The sequence below is a fragment of the Pongo abelii genome, chromosome 5, assembly GCF_028885655.2.
Source record: "Pongo abelii isolate AG06213 chromosome 5, NHGRI_mPonAbe1-v2.0_pri, whole genome shotgun sequence".
NCBI classification, from domain to species: Eukaryota; Metazoa; Chordata; class Mammalia; order Primates; family Hominidae; genus Pongo; species Pongo abelii.
This window is the reverse complement of record NC_071990.2, coordinates 7,280,409-7,300,284: the sequence shown is the minus strand read 5'-3', so window position 1 is coordinate 7,300,284 and position 19,876 is coordinate 7,280,409. Positions and strand designations below refer to the sequence as shown.

Here is a 19,876-nt window from a genome sequence, read left to right as displayed (position 1 = left end):
TTTTCTCCATCTAGGACAATGGGCTAACAGGTTGCTGAGTGGACCAATACAGTGAAATGTAAACTATCCAACTTGGTTCACTTAAATCATTTACTGTAATATATCTTAAGGAAATATTACCATCATTTGAAAAAGCTGCTTATCTATTTAAATCAAGTTTATGCTCTAGCAACATAAAAAAAAAAACCCTCAAAACACAAGTGTTTCCAAAGGCTGTGAATAGATAATAAATCCTACCTCTTCATCCACATGATCTTGGCTAGACCTTTCTTCCTTGGTCCTTTGAGATGCTATTTCCATGGCCTTGGAAAGTAAACAAAAATGACTTTCTTTTATATTCAAACTGCAGAAGACATATCCATGTCCCAGTTTTGGTATAAATTTGTTCCAATCTTTATAAGTATCACCTCCTCACACTTATGAAAGCATTTAGTGAGCTCTAATGGTACAAGTTAGCTTTCTAGCACAGACCTCACCAAAAAGGCTGCCATCAACCCAAAAGTAACAATAAATCAAATTCTTCTAGCCTAGGGGGATCCCTAGCCCCCCTTTTTCAAAAGTTATGCTACTTTTACTAAATTTAAATAATTAGCTTTTGCATTTAGTAAATGCTTTAGTATTTACTAAAGGAATACAGAGACCTAAACAATGAAAGAACCATTCCTTAAATTCTGAGCAGTCGGTGAAGGGAATTGCAAAGAAGGCTGGCTGTAAATCTTGAATATACGGCTCTATTGCTGCTGCAGTATAAACCACCAAAGAAAGCTCTCTGAGCAAACAATGACTGAAGCGAGGGTGACAAAGATTCCAAAGGGTTCTTTTGGTTTGTAAAACTGAGTGTCTGTTCTCTTCTCATATAGAAGAAAGGAAAAAATAGTGGGAGCAGAGTTTTTTTTTTTTTTTTTCAAGTTTAGACATGAAAATCAGCGCTGACCCAGGCACGGTGGCTCACGCCTCTAATCCCAGCACTTTGGGAGGTGAGGCCGGCGGATCACCTGAGATCAGGAGTTTGTGACCAGGCTGGGCAATATGGTGAAACCCCGTCTCTACTAAAAATACAAAAATTAGGCCGGGTGCGATGGCTCACACCTGTAATCCCAGCACTTTGGGAGGCTGAAGCGGGTGGATCATGAGGTCAGGAGTTCGAGCCCAGCCTGGCCAACATGGTGAAACCCCATCTCTACTAAAAATACAAAAATTAGCCAGGCATGCTGACACGCACCTGAAATCTCAGTTACTCGGGAGGCTGAGGCACGAGAATCGCTTGAACCCGGGAGGCAGAGGTTGTGGTGAGCCAAGATTGTGCCACTGCACTCCAGCGTGGGTGACAGAGCGAGACTCCATCTCAAAAAAAAAAAAAAAAAAAAAACCACACAAGCACACAAAATTAGCAGGGAATGGTGGTGGGCTCCTGTAATCCCAGCTACTGGGGAGGCTGAGGCAGAAGAACTGCTTTAACTCGGGAGGCGGAGACTGCAGTGAGCCAAAATTGCACACTGCACTCCAGCCTGGGTGACAAGAGCAAAACTCCGTCAAAAAAAAAAAAAAAAAAAAGAGGCCGGGCGCGGTGGCTTACACCTATGATCCCGGCACTTTGGGAGGCCGAGGCAGATGGATCACCTGAGGTCAGGAGTTCAAGACCAGCCTGACCAACACGGAGAAACCCCATCTCTACTAAAAATACAAAATTAGCTGGGCATGGTGGCGCATGCCTGTAATCCCAGCTACTCGGGAGGCTGAGGCAGGAGAATTGCTTGAACCTGGGAGGCAAAGGTCGCAGTGAGCTGAGACTGCCCCATTGCACTCTAGCCTGGGCAACAAGACGGAAACTCCATTTAAAAAAAAAAAAAGAAAAGAAAAAGAAAATCAGTGCTAAGTTAAAAAGTTGAGGAATAAAAATGACACACTTATTTATTCCTTTAACAGATGTGATTGCCTACTATGGGCCAGATATTGGGTACTTGGCAATACAGAAAACTCCTGTTCCATAAAAGTTCATAACTGAGGGTGACAGAATTAAGAACTTAGTATAATAAGTGACACAGTGTGACTACTTCTATTATAGTTATATGAGACTATACCTATGAAAACAATTTCTGCTGAAATCCCCCTCCAGAGAGCTTTCTAACCGGAGCTTTAAAGTTCACCAGGCGGAGCAAAGTTGAGCAAAGGCAGAAATGGGAAGGTATTGCAAGGAAATGGAAAAAGAGGAAAAGACAGGATAAAACCTGAAAACCTGGCCAGGCAAGGTGACTTATGCCTGTAATCCCAGCACTTTGGGAGGCCGAGGCAGGCGGATCACCTGAGGTCAGGATTCGAGACTGGCCATGGCCAACATGGTGAAACCTCGTCTCTACAAAAAATACAAAAATTAGCTGGGCATGATGGCAGGTGCCTGTAATCCCAGCTACTCAGGAGGCTGAGGTGGGAGAATCACTTGAATCCAGGAGGTGGAGGTTACAGTGAGCTGAGATGGCGCCATTGCACTCCAGCCTGGGCAGCAGAACAAAACTCCATCTCAAAAACAAACAAACCTGAAAACCTGTGTAGGGGGCATACATGCCATGTGTTCAAAACTCTATGATTCAGAGACAAAAATAAAAATAGATAAACTGGATCACATCAAAATTTAAAACTTCTGTGCATCAAAGCTTGCAATCAACAGAGTGAAAAGACAAGTCACAGAATGGGGATAAACATTTGCAAATCACGTATCTGACATATCCAGAAAATACAAACAACAACTCAACAAAAAAAAAAAACCCGATTAAAAAAAGACATGGGGCTGGACACTGTGGCTCATGCCTGCAACCCCAGAACTTTGAGAGGCCGAGACAGAAGGAGTGCTTAAGCCCAGGAGTCTAAGACCAGACTGGAAAACACAGTGAGACCCTGTCCCAACAAAATGAAAAAGAAAAAAAAAAATTGGCTGGGTGTCACGGTGTGCGCCTATAGTCTCAGCAGGCTGAGGCAGCTGAGGCAGGAGAACTGCTTGAGTCTAGAAGGTTGAGGCTGTAGTGAGCCAGGATTGTACCACTGTACTCCAGACTGGGTAACAGAGAGACCCTGTCTCTTAAAAAAAAAAAGAGACATTTCTCCAAAGAAAATATATAAATGGCCAAGAAGCACATGAAAAGATGCTCAACATCACTAGTAATCAGGGAAACACAAACCAAAACCATAATAACATACACCTCACACTCATTAGGGGGTCTCTCATTGTCAAAACAAAAGAAAAAACAAAATAATAGGTGTTGGTGAGGGTATGGAGGTTAGTAAGTGCTGGTGAGGATGTGGAGCGATTAAAACCCTTGTGCACTGTTGGTGGTAATGTAAAATGGTGCAGCCACTATATAGTAAACAGTATGGTGGGTTCCTCAGAAACTTGAAAATAGAAATACCATTTGATCCAGCAATTCTGCTTCTGGGTGTATATTCGAAAGAACTGAAAGCAGCATCTTGAAGAGATATTTATACATCCATGTTCATAGCAGCATTATTCAGAATAGCCAGAAGGTATAAGCAACCTGTATGTCCATTCACAGATGAATGGATAAACAAAATGTAGTATATACACACACTGGACTATTATTCAGCCTTAACAGAAGAAATCCTAGGCCAGGCGTGGTGGCTCATGTCTGTAATCCCAGCACTTCAGGAGGCCAAGGCAGGCGGATCACTTAAGACCAGGAGTTCGAGACCAGCCTGGCCAACATGGTGGAACCCCGTCTCTACCAAAAAATACACCAATTAGCCGGGTGTAGTGGCTTGCGCCTGTAGTCCCAGCTACTCAGGGAGGCCAACGTGGTAGAATCGCTTGAACCCGAAGGCGGAGGTTGCAGTGAGCCAAGATCACGCCACTGCACTCCAGCCTGGGTGACAGAGTGAGACCCTGTCTCAAACAAAAAAAGAAGAAATCCTGTCACATGCTACAACATGGATGAACCTTGAAGACATCATACTAAGTGAAATAAGCCAGACACAAAAAGACAAATACTATATGATTCCACTTATAACAGGTACCTAGAGTAGGTGAATTCTCAAAGACAGAAAGTAGAATGGTGATTGCCAGGGGATGGGAAGTTGTTATTTAATGGGTACAGAATATCAGTCTGGGATGATGTAACAGGTGTGGAGACAGACAGTGGTGATAGTTTGTACAACAATGTGAATGTACTTAATGCCACTGAACCATACATTCAAATGGTTAAAGCAGTAAATTTTACATTATGTCTTTTACCAGAATTCTAAAAAATTCTATATTCAGAAGGCCTCTGAGGTTGGGCATCGTGGCTCACACCTGTAATCCCAGTACTTTGGGAGGCTGAGGCAGGTGGGTCACCTGAGGCCAAGATTTCAAGACTAGCCTGGGCAACATGATGAAACCCTGTCTCTACAAAAAATACAAAAATTAGCTAGGTGTGGTGGCGTGTGCCTGTAGTCCTAGCTACTCGGAGACTAAGCTAGGAGGATCACTTGACCCTGCAGTGCAGAGGTTGCAGTGAACCAAGATTGCACCACTATGCTCCAGCCTACGTGACACAGTGGGATCCTGTCTCAAAAAAAAAAAAAGAAAGAAAGAAAGAAAAGAAAAAAGAGAAAGGCCCCTGAGAAACAAAGGAAAAGAATTAATGACCAAAAAACTGACAGTTTTCTTACTAAACTTTCACAAACTTTGACAGTCTATGTAATCTTGCCAGATAATTAAAGTAAAAAGCTTGGATATCAAGTTGACTCAGGAGAAGGAAAAAAAAAAAAACACCTGGCTTTACCATTGGCTGTTGGCTGTTTTGCTATATTTTTGATTCTTCATCTGTTAAGTAGGAAGGAAAAGGTCTCAGGAAGCTGTCAAAATGAATAAACTACACTATGCAATCTGGGTCCCTCAGAAGTGTCAAGCAAATGCAATTACTGGTTAGCATCCCAAATCCAAAAATCAAAAATCTGAAATACTCCAAAATCCAAAACTTTCTGAGCACCAACATGATACTCAAATAAAATGTGAAATAGAGCAGTGAGGATTTTGGATTTTGATATTTCGGATGCTCAACTAGGGTAAGTACAAGGCAAATATTTCAAAACTGGAAAAAATCCAAAATCTAAAACACTTCTGGTCCCAAGCACTTGAGATAAGAGATACTGAACCTGTACTGCTATTTTCTATTCCTCCTTCCTCTCCCCATCTTACCTTTGAGAGGTAAGCATCCATGTTCTCATGTGTAATGGATGGATCTGTGACAAATTCAAAGAGCTCCCGCACAGTCATGACAGCAACACTGTGCTTCATAAAGAAATCTGTCAGAAGGAAAAACGTTAATGACAGCTTTTATGAGGAAAAAGATTATTCCAACTACCTTATAGAGAAACAAGGAGATAAAATTACATACCATCTCCCAGCAAATGGTTTAAGCATCACTGCACCAAACAATTTAGTGAGAAAATTTTATGCCAACAGCTTAACTGAATACAAAACCAAAACAGACCAATGAGCTGTCTCGAAAATTGCCGTTTCTCCTCACCATTGACGTTGGCGCAATCCTTTCTCAAGAACTCCAAGGCATGTGGGTGGTCGTGCTCCACGGACTGAGACACGTCAATGATATACACGCCTCCACCGTGGTACCTACAGGCCAGAGACACAGAAGCTGCGGGATGGTACTACTTTACTGTGTTTTTTGTTTAAAATAAATTCTACTCTTAAGAGCAAGGGAAGTAGCTCACAAAATCACCAAGGTAGATAAGATGAGGCAATCTTGAGTAACAGATGGAAACTGGGAAAATTTCCAAAATCCATTCACTGTTAATGATCCAAGCAGTCAATTCTGTGACTAAGGTCACTGAGAAAAGGAATCCTATCTTATACCATTTGGAAGTCAACAATAAAACTTCAGAAGTTAGTGTGACTTCTTGGATTGGGATTTTGTTTATCATTTTAAAGGACACGAAACAACTTACAGGCAGTTCTTAAGAGACAAAATACACTCACAGCATGTTAAATTCACTGAGATCTGCATGGACGAGTCTGGCATCCTGATACATTCTTCTCATGTACTGAATGACCTGCAGGTACAACTCCCGAGCCTTGGATTCTGATAACTGGACATTTTTCAAGAGTGGTGCAGGCCTTGAAAGAAAAGAAAAGAACTAAGATAAAATGACCAAGAACAAGTTTTCTCGCTTCTTACTATACTGTTACATGCCCTTCTCTTCTACAGCTCATCATGTGAGCTGTATGTGGGACAATCTGTCTCACTGCAGATAAACCAAGAAGGTACCAGCAAATAGATGCTTTCCCGACACACTGTGTAAGACCACCCTCCCACACAGGACTAACTTGCTCCTCATTCTGAAGCATTTTCAGACTTGAAAAGGCAGAATACGTTGATCACACTTATTCACTAATACAGTGGGAAAGATTAATAAAAGAAGTTATTCAAATGGGAAATATTCATATAGTGGATAAACTCAAAGAACTTAAAAATACAGTTCTGAGAATGCAATTATTAGCCCTTCCACGTACTTACATGTCATCTTTACCGATGAAACTCATGACAAGAACATGACTTCTTAGCATTATTGGTTCTGGACATGGTATCTCTGCTGTGTTTAGCCTGTGATATTATAACAAATAAAAGGACAACTGAAAAGTTGAAAAGGGCATCTAAATAAATTACAACTGCAAGTCACAAGATTAATATTGCTGTTAAGAAATAGCACCAAGGCCTCCCAAGTGTGTTATAATATTTCATAAACTCTAAGATAATTTTAAATGGCACCATTATGTATCACTGAGAATGACAAAACACTAGCAATTCAACTATTACATCCCATAACCTGTAATACCCAAAGCAATTCCAGAGATGTTAAACTGAAAAAAAAGTGCATCTTACAATGGAGGAAATAGAGGAGATAGGTCCACAAGTATCTTTTGTGTTGATTAGCCTGAAAAATGCTTCATAAAAGTAGTTGGACTCACACCTAATAGCTTGTTGAACACAAAAGACTTTCAAAATGAGTAGTACTTGCTCAGTACTACACTATCCAATGTGTCACCTGTGTACACCATATAAAAAGTTATAAGACATTTTTAAAAACTCCATAATTTTCAGAAAACTTGATCTCAACTAGATGAGGCCTTTACCTGATAAAAAGGTGTTAGTGCAAACAAAGAATATAAAAAAGTGTCCAAAACTGGACTAAGAAAAGGAAACTATGATAAACAAAGAGTTCACAACCTAACAAGATTAGCCGAAAACTCCAATACCTACGAAAACATGACAGAGCATTATAACCACCTGATTGTATCACTTCCCTGCTTAAAATCCTTTAGCAGTTCCTTATTATCCTCAGTATAAATTCTAAACATTTTCAATGGCTTACAAGGCCTTCCAAATGATCTAGCTTTGTGGAATAAATATGAACTGTGGCAGTATTCTTTTGTAATGGATTCTCAGAATAGAAAACAACAGAATAGGAAACAATCTCTATTTGTCCAGAAATGTGTTTCTTCTGCTTACTTCAGCAGACCTAATAGAAACAAAGGCCCTAACAAGTCCCTACATTTGGGCAGAACCACACTGGGATCTGCTGGGAGGAAGGGCTGATGTTCATATACAGGGCATAGGACAGACATACACACATCCCAGACAGTCACCTGATTAAGTTCCTCATTTCTTTTTCTGCCCAAGTTTTCACCATTTTCCTAGGGTTTCCTTTACAATAGCCATGACGAAATCTTGAATAAGAAAAGTGTTTATTATTTCAATCATTCCATTATTGTTTTAATGTTTTAGGAAATAGAAATTAAACCAACTGGAGGGGAAAATGTGAACTTACCTGAATTCTCCACTTACATATTTATCCCGATCTTTGAACACCAAAATAGAAGTTTTATAAATTTTGATTGCTCTGCTCTCTCCATTTGCTGTGCTAGCATGGTATACATTAGCCTATTTTAAGTCAAAAACAAAGAAAATGAAGTTTATGTTAAATAACTACTTTTTCAATCTTTTTTCTAACCTCAAAAGTCAAGTGAACTGAAATAACATGCATAAGGAATACCACTGTCTTCTGAATATGTGAATTAAAATATAAAACACTACATCAAAAGGACAGTAAACATAGCTCCAATATACAAATACAGTCATGTGCCACATAACGTTTTAGTTACTGACAGGTGACAGACCGCATATATGAAGTGATCCCGTAAGACTGTAACAGGTATTTTTACTGTACTTTTTCTATGTTTAGATAGATAAATATTTACCATTGTGTTACAATTGCTACAGTATTCAGTACAGAAACCTTTTGTACAGATTGGGAACTACCATACAGCCTGAGAGTGCAGTAGGCTATACTATCTAGGTTTGTATGAGTATGCTCTATAATGTTCTTCGCATAATGACAAATTTGCCTAATGATGCATTTCTCAGAAAGTATTCCCTTCATTAAGCAATGCAAGACTGTACAGTAAAATCCAATTTAAATATAGGGGAGAAGTGGTTTCAAACTTTTTTATATCTCAAGTATATGCAAAAGAATTATAGACATTCTTAAATCCAGTGATTTAGGCCAGGCGCAGAGGCTCATGCCTGTAATACCAGCACTTTGGGAGGCCAAGGCGGGCGAATCACTTCAGGCCAAAAATTTGAGACCAGCCTGGTCAACATGGCAAAACCCTGCCTCTACTACAAATACAAAAATTAGCTGGGTGTGGTGGTGCACGCCTGAAGTCCCACCTATTCGGGAGGCTGAGGCAGGAAAATTGCTTGTACCTGAGAGGCAGAGGTTGCAGTGAGCTGAGAACATGCCACCACACTCTAGCCTGGGAGACTGTCTCAAAAAAAAAAAAAAAAAAAAAAAGACTCTGTCAAGACTCTTTTTAAAAAAAATTTAAAAATCCAGTGATTTATAAGTTGAATTTTACTGAGAATTGCTTCCAGCAGAATGAGTTTTACACTTTTAAATAATTGCTTTAAAATAAAACAAAAACAAAAACAGAAACTATATGTGAGCTACAACACTCACATATATTTATTAGATGGCCCTTTCAAGAGCCTGCAGACCCCTGCCATTATAGATGAGTAAATCACAGTAAGAGTTTCCTTCAAGCCAGAGTAGTCAATTTTAAGTCAAAAGGATTTCAAAGTCTTCTCTAACAAACAGAAGGCAGTATTCCCATATGTAAAGAAAAAAATAAGAAAGACTTGCTGACTCATAGAAACATAACCATAAACCCCTGTCCCCATGAGTAATTTATTTTATTAGAACTCAGGCCTGTAATAATCTGGCCATCTCACTCACTACTGGGCACAACTAGTTAGACTCAATGATCCAATGCAATAGCGGTAGTGAAAAGGGCATAGTTATATGTACAATTTCCTCTCTAACCATGAATATTAATGTGTATGGCTTTGTTTTTCTTTCTTCTTAAAGGCATAATGTAGTTCTAAGTGCCAGTTTCATCTGGTATCTGAAATAAGAAAATTAAATATCCAATCATCCAAAGAAGAGCTCACTTCTTTTCCTGTGCTAATGCAGCCATTTATCTCTGTTATGATTCCTCTAGTCAACATCTTGAATAAAATCATTCTTGTTCTGGGATCCAACACCTAAAAAGAAATGCAAAAATTAAAAAGTTCCAAAAGACGGTACCAAATTTTCCTCATTAAAATCTGTGACAATCAATAAACAGCAGACCTTAACTGTACTACGCTATCCTGGTTGACTAAATGAGAGTCACTATTTGGTGCTTTTATTCACTCTAATTGTTAATCAGTAAAGTGTCAGGTAAAGGCCAAAGGAACCAAAGGCAACCAACTAACAAGTTCATCCAGTCATGGAAATCAAAGGCTACCAAGTTCAAGGGAAACAGAACTCTAGGCTATTAGCTAATAGAAATATAATGCAAACTACATAAATAGTATTACATGTTCTAGTCACTACACCGAAAGTAAACAGAATCAGGTGAAATTATCTTAATATATTTTATTTAACTCAAAATATCTAAAACACTATTATTTCAACCTGTATCAATATAAAAAGTCATCAGTGAAATAATCCTTATTTTTGACACTAAGTCTCCAAACTCCGGTGTGTCTTTTGCATTTAAAGCACATCTCAGTTCAGACTAGCCACATCTCAAGTGCCCGGTGGCTACTGCTGTGGACAGGCAGCTTTAAATCAGGGGTCAGCACTCTCCGGCCCATGGACCAAATCAGGCCGCAGCTTGTTTTTCCTTAGCTTGCAAGTTAAGAATGGGTTTTACACTTTTAAAGGATTGCTTTGAAAAAACAATCAACAGAAACTCTATGTGAGCCACAATGCTCACACATATTTATTAGTTGGCCCTTTCAAGAGTCTGCAGACCCCTGCCATTATAGATGAGTAAATCACGGTAAGCTTTTCCTTCAAGTCAGAGTAATCAATCTTCAGTAAAAAGGATTTCAAAGTCTTCTCTAACACACAGAAGGCAGTGAATTTAATGGCTGTTCTTGTTTATCTCTGAAACTAAAGCAGCCAAATATTTGTATGCAATTTCTAAGGATACCAACCAATAGCTCCTTGTGGCTCAGGCAGGCCCTCTATCCCCCATGGGGTGAGACGGTATTATAAACTAGCCAAACTCAACTATACTTTAGGGTCCACCTTCAATGAAGTGGTTGGGGTCACACCAGAAACCTAAGGTTAATATAAACAAAACCACCTGGGAAGACTACAGGACTAAAAACCAAATCACGACCATTGCAACTACAGAAGAATGAAAAGGCACTAGTTTCCATTCCTTCTCTACTGCACAGGTAAGCAAAGAGGGGAAGTCAGCTGGCTGAGTATGGGCCTCTAGGTACAGAACTGTGCTTCTGCAAAGTTGGCAGTTAGACAAGTAAGGGGCATAGGAAGAAGTAACAAACCAAATGGCTTAAGAACAAAACAGGGAAAGAGAAATGATAAATTTACACACAAGCATATATTTTATATAGACAGCTGAAGATTCAAGCTATGTACTCTATCATTCAAAATTAATTTTGAAAGAGAAAAAGAATTTCCTGCCATAACCCTAAAGTTATTTAGGGTCTTTGAAACTTAAGGCTATCTCATTTTTCTGAGGTGAATCATACTTTGTTTTCAATTACAGAAATAAATCACAAAATAAACTAAGGGACAATGAAGACACAGACCCCAGACCCGGCTTCTGTCTAATGGTGGAATTCAGAACATGTGTTTGTGTATATGGGTGGGGGTGGTGGAGAGGGGTGGTGGAGAGGAGTGGTAGGTGGCAGAGGCAAGCAAATGTTCTGACTCTTTTTATCACTTTCTTCACATCAAAAATCTGGGCCAAGGCTAATATCCAATCACATTCTTCTGAATGTGGGAAAATTAGGGGCCAATTTTTCCCCATTCTTGAATAGAAAGAATAAAACAAGCATAATTTCTAAACAAAGGATTCCTAATTGGAAATTTGAAGACATTATCTGCCCCTCTCTCTTTTACACCCACACTTCCTGCTTTGTGACAGACACCCTACCTATCTTCTGGGAAAGCTCACAAAATTCCTACAGACCTTTTCTAAAAGATTGCTGGTCTGATAATCTCTCCAAGAAGGGAAAGCATCACATGGTGGCCCTGCAAGGCCACTGAAGGACCATGACTCTAATTCATCCAATAGTCCTATAAAAGCACGATGTAGGGCTCTAAACTCGAAACTATAAAAAGGAATAATTTTATATAGGAGTAATTTTAGGTAACATTAGCATTAAGCAAAAAGGATAAAAGCAAACTACAATTCAAAGAGAAAAGAAATGCTAATTAAAAAGAGTTTGCAACACATTTAAATTAGTACCTGTTCTACAGTTGCTCTGTCTGCCTTATCTTTGATGCGATACCTAACCAAAAACAAAAACGTATAGTTGACACATTCAAAATTCAGTGAGAAGCCAAAATCTTCTAAATATAGATAATTTCATGAAAATTCCTAAGTAGGTAGTTTCTTTAAATAACAGATTTTATGATATGATTGTAGATTTTTCATTACTCAGTGAAACTTTCTTCATTTCCCCTGAATACGCAAAATTCAATTCTGTATTTTGGCAAAAGGAGTACGTCTACAGTAAAAAGAAAAATCTATTCCTATCTCAGAAGCATCAAAGAGCCGCCAGGGTAAAGTGAACTATGCTGAAAAAGAGAAAACATTGAGTATATTTGTACTGTCCTTCATATCTTTAATGATTCTGTTAGCACAGAATTAAAGTCTTGTCTTTTTTTTTTTTTAAAGAGACAGCATCTTACTATGTTGCCCAGGCTAGGCATAGACTCCTGGGCTCAAGTATTCCTCCTGCCTCAGCCTCCACATAGAGTTAGTCATTTACAAGGCTTTCTGTTTACAGTCATTTTCTAAGACACAAGCTTTTTTGTTTTTGTTTTTGTTTGTTTGTTTTGAGATGGAGTCTCGCTCTGTCGCCCAGGCTGGAGTGCAGTGGCGCCATCTCAGTTCACTGCAAGCTCCGCTTCCTGGGTTCACGCCATTCTCCTGCCTCAGCCTCCCGTGTAGCTGGGACTACAGGCACCCGCCGCCAAGCCCGGCTAATTTTTTGTATTTTTAGTAGAGACGGGGTTTCACCTTGTTAGCCAAGATGGTCTCGATCTCCTGACCTTGTGATCCGCTCGCCTCTGCCTCCCAAAGTGCTGGGATTACAGGCGTGAGCCACCGCACCTGGCAGTTTTTTGTTTTTTAAAATCGTTTCAAGACAGTATTCAAATGCAGACTGTGATTTGCTTCTGTTTATACACTGAGTGACTCCACCTAGCACACTAACCTAAACTAATAAAGGTTTAAACACAAAGATTCAAATAGATACCAGTGAAATAACAAATGACTATGGTGTATCTCAAAAAGCTGATACCTCTTGGACATAGCAATAAATTGGAAGAAAGTTGGCTTTTAAGTTCAATTCTCACAGTTAGTTGTATGATCTTAGTGTCGTTTTCTATAATATAGTGATAATACTTTAGAGTTATTAGCATATAAGAGAAGTTAGCCAGATCTTAAACAATTGGCTTTGAGAACGGAAGTGTAAACAGAAACAGTTCTCAGTTATATCATTAGTTCATAGTCTTCCCTTAAATTTTTAAAAATACCTCATGGGAAAGAATAATTCTTAATAAACTTTAAGGGAACATTTTTGCACATTTTAGTTTAAACTGAAATCTACACTGTTCCCCTCATGAGAACACATTTGTAAATTTCATGAGATTATAGTTTTACTATGTATTTCTTAAAATTCATTAATTTTTATTTTATGTATTTATTTTTGAGACGGAGTCTTGCTCTGGCCCAGGCTGGAGTGCAGTGGCACGATCTTGGTTCACTGCAACCTCCACCTCCCAGGTTCAAGCGATTCTCACACCTCAGCCTCCTGAGTAGCTGGGATTACAGGCGTGCACCACCACGTCTGGCTAATTTTTGTATTTTTTGTACAGATGTGGTTTCACCATGTTGGCCAGACTGGTCTCAAACTCCTGGCCTCAAGTGATCCCCACAGCTCGGCCTTCTGAAGTGATGGGATTACAGGCGTGAGCCACCACACCCAGCCAAGATTCATTAATATTTTTAATTCACAAAGGCATAGACTATCCTGATTTAAGCTAAGGAAAACACACACACACACACACACACCCCCCCCCGCAAAATAATGATTGGTTTAAGTATACAAATGAACATCCTCTGTAAAAGAATTATGATCAAGGTGCTGCTTAATCTAGATTAGCCCTTATCACCCATGCATATCATTAAAATATTACTTACATATCTGCTTCCTTTTGTCTAGACTTTTCGGTGACTTTATTTATGACAGAATCAGTAACATTTAGCTTATCTAAAATACAAGAAACCCACAATGTAAACAATACGTAAGACAAAAAGACACTAACAGAGTTGCTGAACAGGGTATTTCTCCCCTCTTCCTTCTCTTCTATACTTTCTAAATATTTTATTGTAGATAGAATACAGTTTAGTAATGAAAACAATGTAATGTTTTTAAAAGTAGGCACTAAACTGTGTTTCCTTTGTAAGTGTCACTTTCATCACTACAGCTGTCATATTTGAGCCACAGAATTCTAGACGCAGAAATTCTTCAAAGATAATAATTTGCATAATATATTTCAGACACTTGCTAGTACTCCACATGACTAATATAACTGCCTGAATTTCAAGTTTAATTCTAAAAACTTGTTTCACTTCAAGTTATAAGTCTATGATAGGCAAAGAAGGCCCTAAAATACTTATATTAATTTAGCATGTATTGACAGCTTATATGAGAAACACTGTGCTAGGTTTAGAGTGAAGATCCACAAGAATAGAAAGATGGCCTTCCTTCCTTCCCTCCATCCCTCTTGCATTTTCTAAGAGGTGATGATTCAAATTAACATTCTGATGCCTGGCATCGAACAGGTCACTAAATAATTAACACCTACACAAAAAACCTCTAGTGAAACCATATGTAACTATATTCAATACTCTAGTATTTTCAACATCCTACTATGAGATAACCCTATTACAAAATCTAAAACAGGCCAGGCGCAGTGGCTCACACCTGTAATCCCAACACTTTGGGAGGCTGAGGCGGGCAGATCACTTGAGCTCAGGAGTTCAAAACCAGCCTGGTCAACATGGAGAAACCCTGTCTCTACAGAAAATACAAATTAGCCAGGTGTGGTGGTGTGCACCTGTGGTCCTAGCTACTTGGGAGGCTAAGGTGGGAGGATCGTCTGAACCCCAGAAATCGAGGTTGGAGTGAGCCAAGATCGTGCCACTGCACTCTAACCTGGGTGACAGAGTGAGACCCTGTCTCAAAAAAAAAAAAAAAACCTAAAACAGAACAGACAATACTTAAATGGGTTTTTGTAACATTACATTCCTATGGCAAGTGGGAAAACAACCAAAATAGCATAAACTTAAGTCTTTTCCTAAAGTTATGTTTTTAAATTACTATGATTTTTATTTTCTCTAAACATTATTGAGTTAGTAACACTTGAATACATTCATTTCTTTTTTCTTTTTTTGAGATGGAATTTTGCCCTTATTGTCCAGGTTGGAATGCAATGGAGCAATCTCGGCTCATCACAACCTACACCTCAGGTTCAAGGGATTCTCCTGCATCAGCCTCCCAAGTAGCTGGGATTACAGGCATGTGCCACCACGCCCAGCTAATTTTGTATTTTTAGTAGAGATAGGGTTTCACTATGTTGGTCAGGCTGGTCTCAAACTCCTGACCTCAGGTGATCCACCCACCTCAGCCTCCCAAAGTGCTGGGATTACAGGCGTGAGCCGCCATGGCCAGCCTTCATTTCTTGATCTAATAAAATTATACAACACTTCATTGTTTTTGAAAAATGTCTTCTTAGCCCAGTGATGTATTTTGTAAACTCACCTAAATTAATTTTATTCTCAAATTTCCGTAAGACCTTGTCTGCTGGAGTAGACATTTTGGCTGAACTGCTGTCGGAGGTCTGTCGATTTGCCTAGAAGGGAATTCCAGAGTCTAAGGCACTAGTTGTGAAAACAAACCTAAGATTCATCATCACATTTCCTTAGTTCATACTTAGCTATTAAAGCATCAATACTTAGAGGAGTATCTTAAGGAAAGATAAGAGTCAATCAAATTGGCTCAAAAAATTTTTTAAAGAGCATTTGAAACAGAAGGTTAAAATTACTGACTAAAAGAGTCTGCAAAATCTGTTTTTTTAACTTCTCTATGATTCATCTTATTATAAGTAACAGATTAAAATTAAATGTAGTTTTCTAATTTGACTGGTTTATAGACTTAAAATTTGAGAATGTTCATTTACCCCCAAAGTATATAATAAAGAGCTAAGACCAGCATTAAGCTGGTTCAGAATTTCATTTTGGGCCCAATGTCTCAAGAGAGGGAAATATTAAGTACGAGGCTTAGCACTTACACTGGTGCTATGCGCAAACTTAAATAATGAAATTGCTCAAAGCCTCATTACGAATCAATGAAGGAGTCACCAAAACAAGACGATATAAAAATGCGAAATTTCTTGTCACTCACAATGTGGTTATTTTAAAATGCATATATTCTGGTCCATGATATAGCCATTTTATTGTTGTTGTTTTTTACAGACAGAGTCTCGCTCTGTTGCCCAGGCTGGAGTGCAGTGGTGTGATCTTGGCTCACTGCAACCTCTGCCTCCTGGGTTCAGGCGATTCTCCAGCCTCAGCCTCCCGAGTAGCTGGGATTACAGGCGCCCACCACCACGCCTGGCTAATTTTTGTGTTTTTAGTAGAGACAGGGTTTCGCCATGTTGGCCAGGCTGGTCTCGAACTCCTGACCTCAGGTGATCCACCCAGCTTGGCCTCTCAAAGTGCTGGGATTAGAGGCATGAGCCACTGCGCCCAGCCGATATAGCCATTTTAATGGTCAAAGGAAGACTGCTGGATTAACCTTTATGCTCAAGGAAGATGTACCATGTTAATCCTATGGCCTTACAAACTCCTAACACACTTGGTACTTCCAGTATGAAAAGCAGCTGTACGTGGTTTGGTAACTTTTTTTTGTACATGGTAAATAATCACAAACATATTCCTATCTCATTAATACAGTCTTCTATTACAACATCTTTTATGGCTGTATAACGCCTCATTGTATAACGCGAATCAGTCCCATAGCAGGTTTAATCCAGTTCAAGGTTGCTTCCAATGTTCCTCTACCATAAACAATCCTGGAGGATCATTCTTGTAACTAAGTCTTGAAACACTCACAGAATCACTAAGTCAAAGTATTTTGAAGCTTTTAAAGTTCTTATCACATACCAGCTTATCCTACAAGTAAGTGTACCTATTTACTTGACCATCAATGATATGTTTTTTCTTTAACAGTTTCACAGGTGAAAAAACGACATCTCTACAAATTTAATCTGCATTTCTTTAATTACCAATGAGGCTGAACTTTTTTATCATGTTTCTTAACTATTTGTAGTAAACTGCCAATCCATGCCCTTTCCCATGAAGATTTTAAGCTCACAATCTTTGTAACTCTTTTTAAATTTACAGATTCTGGAAAGAATCCACACCCAGGAAATTATCAGAAATACAGAAAGGATGAAAAGTGAAAATCAGTAAAGGCTGAGGCTACGGGACAATATAACATGAAGAAAATCTTTTAGTTATTCAATTTCAGAATCACAAAACAGCCTTTTAAAAAAGTAGACATAAGCAGACTATATAAAGATGTGCAGGATCCTTTATAAAATACCTGTGGGTTGCTTCCTCCGTTCCATACATAACCCTTGGTGAGTTTTCCAACTCCTTCATCCCAGTCCCAGTCGTCATCATCATCATCATCATAACCCTCCTCCTCCTCATCTTCTATTTCACCTTCACCATTCTCATTCACATTGTCTTGAAGGTCTTCAAACAGAATGTCATCCTTCTCTTTGACTGTCTTCAAGTCTCTGTTTTCACTAGAAATAACAATGTTTTATTATTTCATAACAATATTTCCACATACCCTAACTGATCTCACATATTTATTTATGATGTAAGATATTAAAATATTGATAAATCTAAAATAGATTATATATTTATATAAAATACACCTTCCGATAAGCTCCATCTCCTTAAAATCATGTTCTCCTGTTTTCTAGTTCTGTTGCAGTTGTTTGCTCATTCTCCATGCCCAAAGCCTATTATTCAAGAAGCACATCAAGTTAAATCTGCTTCTGCCTTGTTGAAGTTAGAAATTACATTGTTATCTTCTCTGCTGAATAAACAACTCAGACCAGTATACCAGACTTGACTCTAGGAAAATCATTCACAGAGCTGCTTTAGAAAATCTCTAGGAAAATCTTTCTGTAAAAGAAGAAAAAAGAGACAGGGGGAGAAAAGGCTGGTACAGCGGCTCACACCTTTGATCCCAGCTACTCGGGAGGCCGAGGCCATAGGATTGCTTGAGCTCGGGAATTCACGTCTGCAATAAGTCATGATCATGCCACTGTACTCCAGCTTGGGCAACCCTGTCTCTAAAAAAATTGTAATTCAAAAAAAAAAAGCTTTCTGACAAAAAATTTGGGAATAAGTCTAAGGCAGTCTTACTTTGAACTCGATAACACTTTGCAATAAAAGAAGTTACATCAAGATTTGTGTTCCACAAAGAAATCCAAATCATCCCTGTTCATGATGGGAAGAAATGGTGAATACAGGGGCCAGGCACTACAAATGAGAGAAGTAGGCTGTACAATAGAAGTGGGGACTGGCAAACTGAGAGAAGAAGTCCAAGGTAAAGGGAGCACAACTAGTCAGGGCTTTTTCTTTTTTTTTTTTTTTTTTGCTATATTAGAATTCAGGCCTAATGTTACCAGATCTTAATTTTTCAAGTGAAGCTGTAAGTCTGGATTTCTGTGTAAAATCTATCCCTTCATTGGCATAGTCAATTTTTACAAATAACTGTGCATACCAAACAAAACATGTCTGCAGGCCAAATTCAACAGAGGACTCAGTTTTTACCTCTCATGTACAGAAAAGGACAGAAACCATAAAAAAGCAGCTGATAATATGAGATACCAGCTGAAAAACAGACAATGAGTTTAAGTAAATTCAGATTATCAATCCCAATTTATTAATTAGCCATGGCTCTGAGGGTTCCCCATGGACATGTGGAGGAAGAAAACAGATAATCATCAAACACTTGCTATTTACCAGGACTTCATACATATGCTCCACAGATTGATATATAATTGCCTAGAGTGGCATGTTAAAGTTATAACTTTGCCAGATAATTCTTCGTTGTGGGGGACTGTCTTCTGCATTGTAGGATTTTTAGCAGCATATCTCTGGCCTCTACTTACCAGATGCCACTAATGCACCACCACCCCCAGTTGTGACATATAAAAACGTCTCCAGAAATTGCCAAAAGTCCCCTGGGTAGAAGTCGGGATGGCAACATCTTCCCCGATGGAAAATCACTGGTGTATCCTTACAATACCCTGGGGTGGATGGTAAATTAGTGCCCTCTCATTACCATTAATTACCCACTAGCTATGCTGGCTGTGTTTCTTCTGCTGCTTTTCTGCCCTAAAGCTTTTTGTATACTTCTGTGTAACCATAAAACTGGAATGCCCTTCCTCTTTCTCTGGCTAACCCCTACTCATCCATCAAGTATCAGCTCACTATCACTTGCTCAAGGAAGTCTTCCCTATTTTTCACCCACTTCTCCTTTGTACTACTTACCCAATTCGAATACAAACAGTCTAATTATTTAATAATATCGGTTTCCCCTGCTAGGGTGCAAGCTCTGTGTCATTCAGGATGGTATTTACCAATGCCTCCCTACCACCTAAGACGAGATCTGACTCACAGAAAGCAGTCAACATACATATATTAAAAACATCCCCAATAATTAAAAAAATCCGCATGTAATGAATCCTTACTGTAAACATAAAGTACAAACTGTTTTCTTGGAATTCCAAAATAACTCCAATATGTTTCATTTTGCTTTTAGGCAGGAGTTATCCTTCATCCCTCTTTCCCCAGACGCCACGTCCAGTCTACCACCAAACCCTGCCACTTCTACCTCCAAGTCATATCTTTAGGATCTGAGCTCTAGTCCCCACCATCTTTGAATCTGATTACCTTATTGCTTTTGAACTGGTCTCTCTGTTCCACTCCCACCCTCCATGAACATCATCCACCTAGAAGAATGATTCCTTTAAATCACCAATCAAATAATGTCATTCTTCTGCTAAAATCCCTCCTATGGCTTTCCATAAGACCCACATTAATATCGGAACTTTTCACCATCACTTGTAAAGGTCTCCATGATCTGGCCCCCCTTCTTACTTCTCTATCACCCTACCAATCTTC

At 39.0% G+C, this 19,876-nt stretch overlaps 1 protein-coding gene across 2 annotated transcripts in view; it reads right to left on the bottom strand.

Annotated features, from left to right (window-relative positions):
- Positions 1–19,876, bottom strand: part of RIOK1 (RIO kinase 1) — a 28,353-nt gene that overhangs the window by 7,220 nt on the left and 1,257 nt on the right. For both annotated transcript variants that reach the window (XM_024247938.3, NM_001133427.1), the window contains 12 exon segments: positions 17,271–17,478; positions 15,426–15,516; positions 13,802–13,871; positions 11,840–11,882; positions 9,519–9,611; positions 7,837–7,949; positions 7,655–7,735; positions 6,525–6,611; positions 5,987–6,124; positions 5,520–5,623; positions 5,189–5,295; positions 238–303 (listed from right to left, as the gene is read on the bottom strand). In XM_024247938.3, the coding sequence (XP_024103706.1) occupies positions 238–303; positions 5,189–5,295; positions 5,520–5,623; positions 5,987–6,124; positions 6,525–6,611; positions 7,655–7,735; positions 7,837–7,949; positions 9,519–9,611; positions 11,840–11,882; positions 13,802–13,871; positions 15,426–15,516; positions 17,271–17,478 (1,201 nt within the window).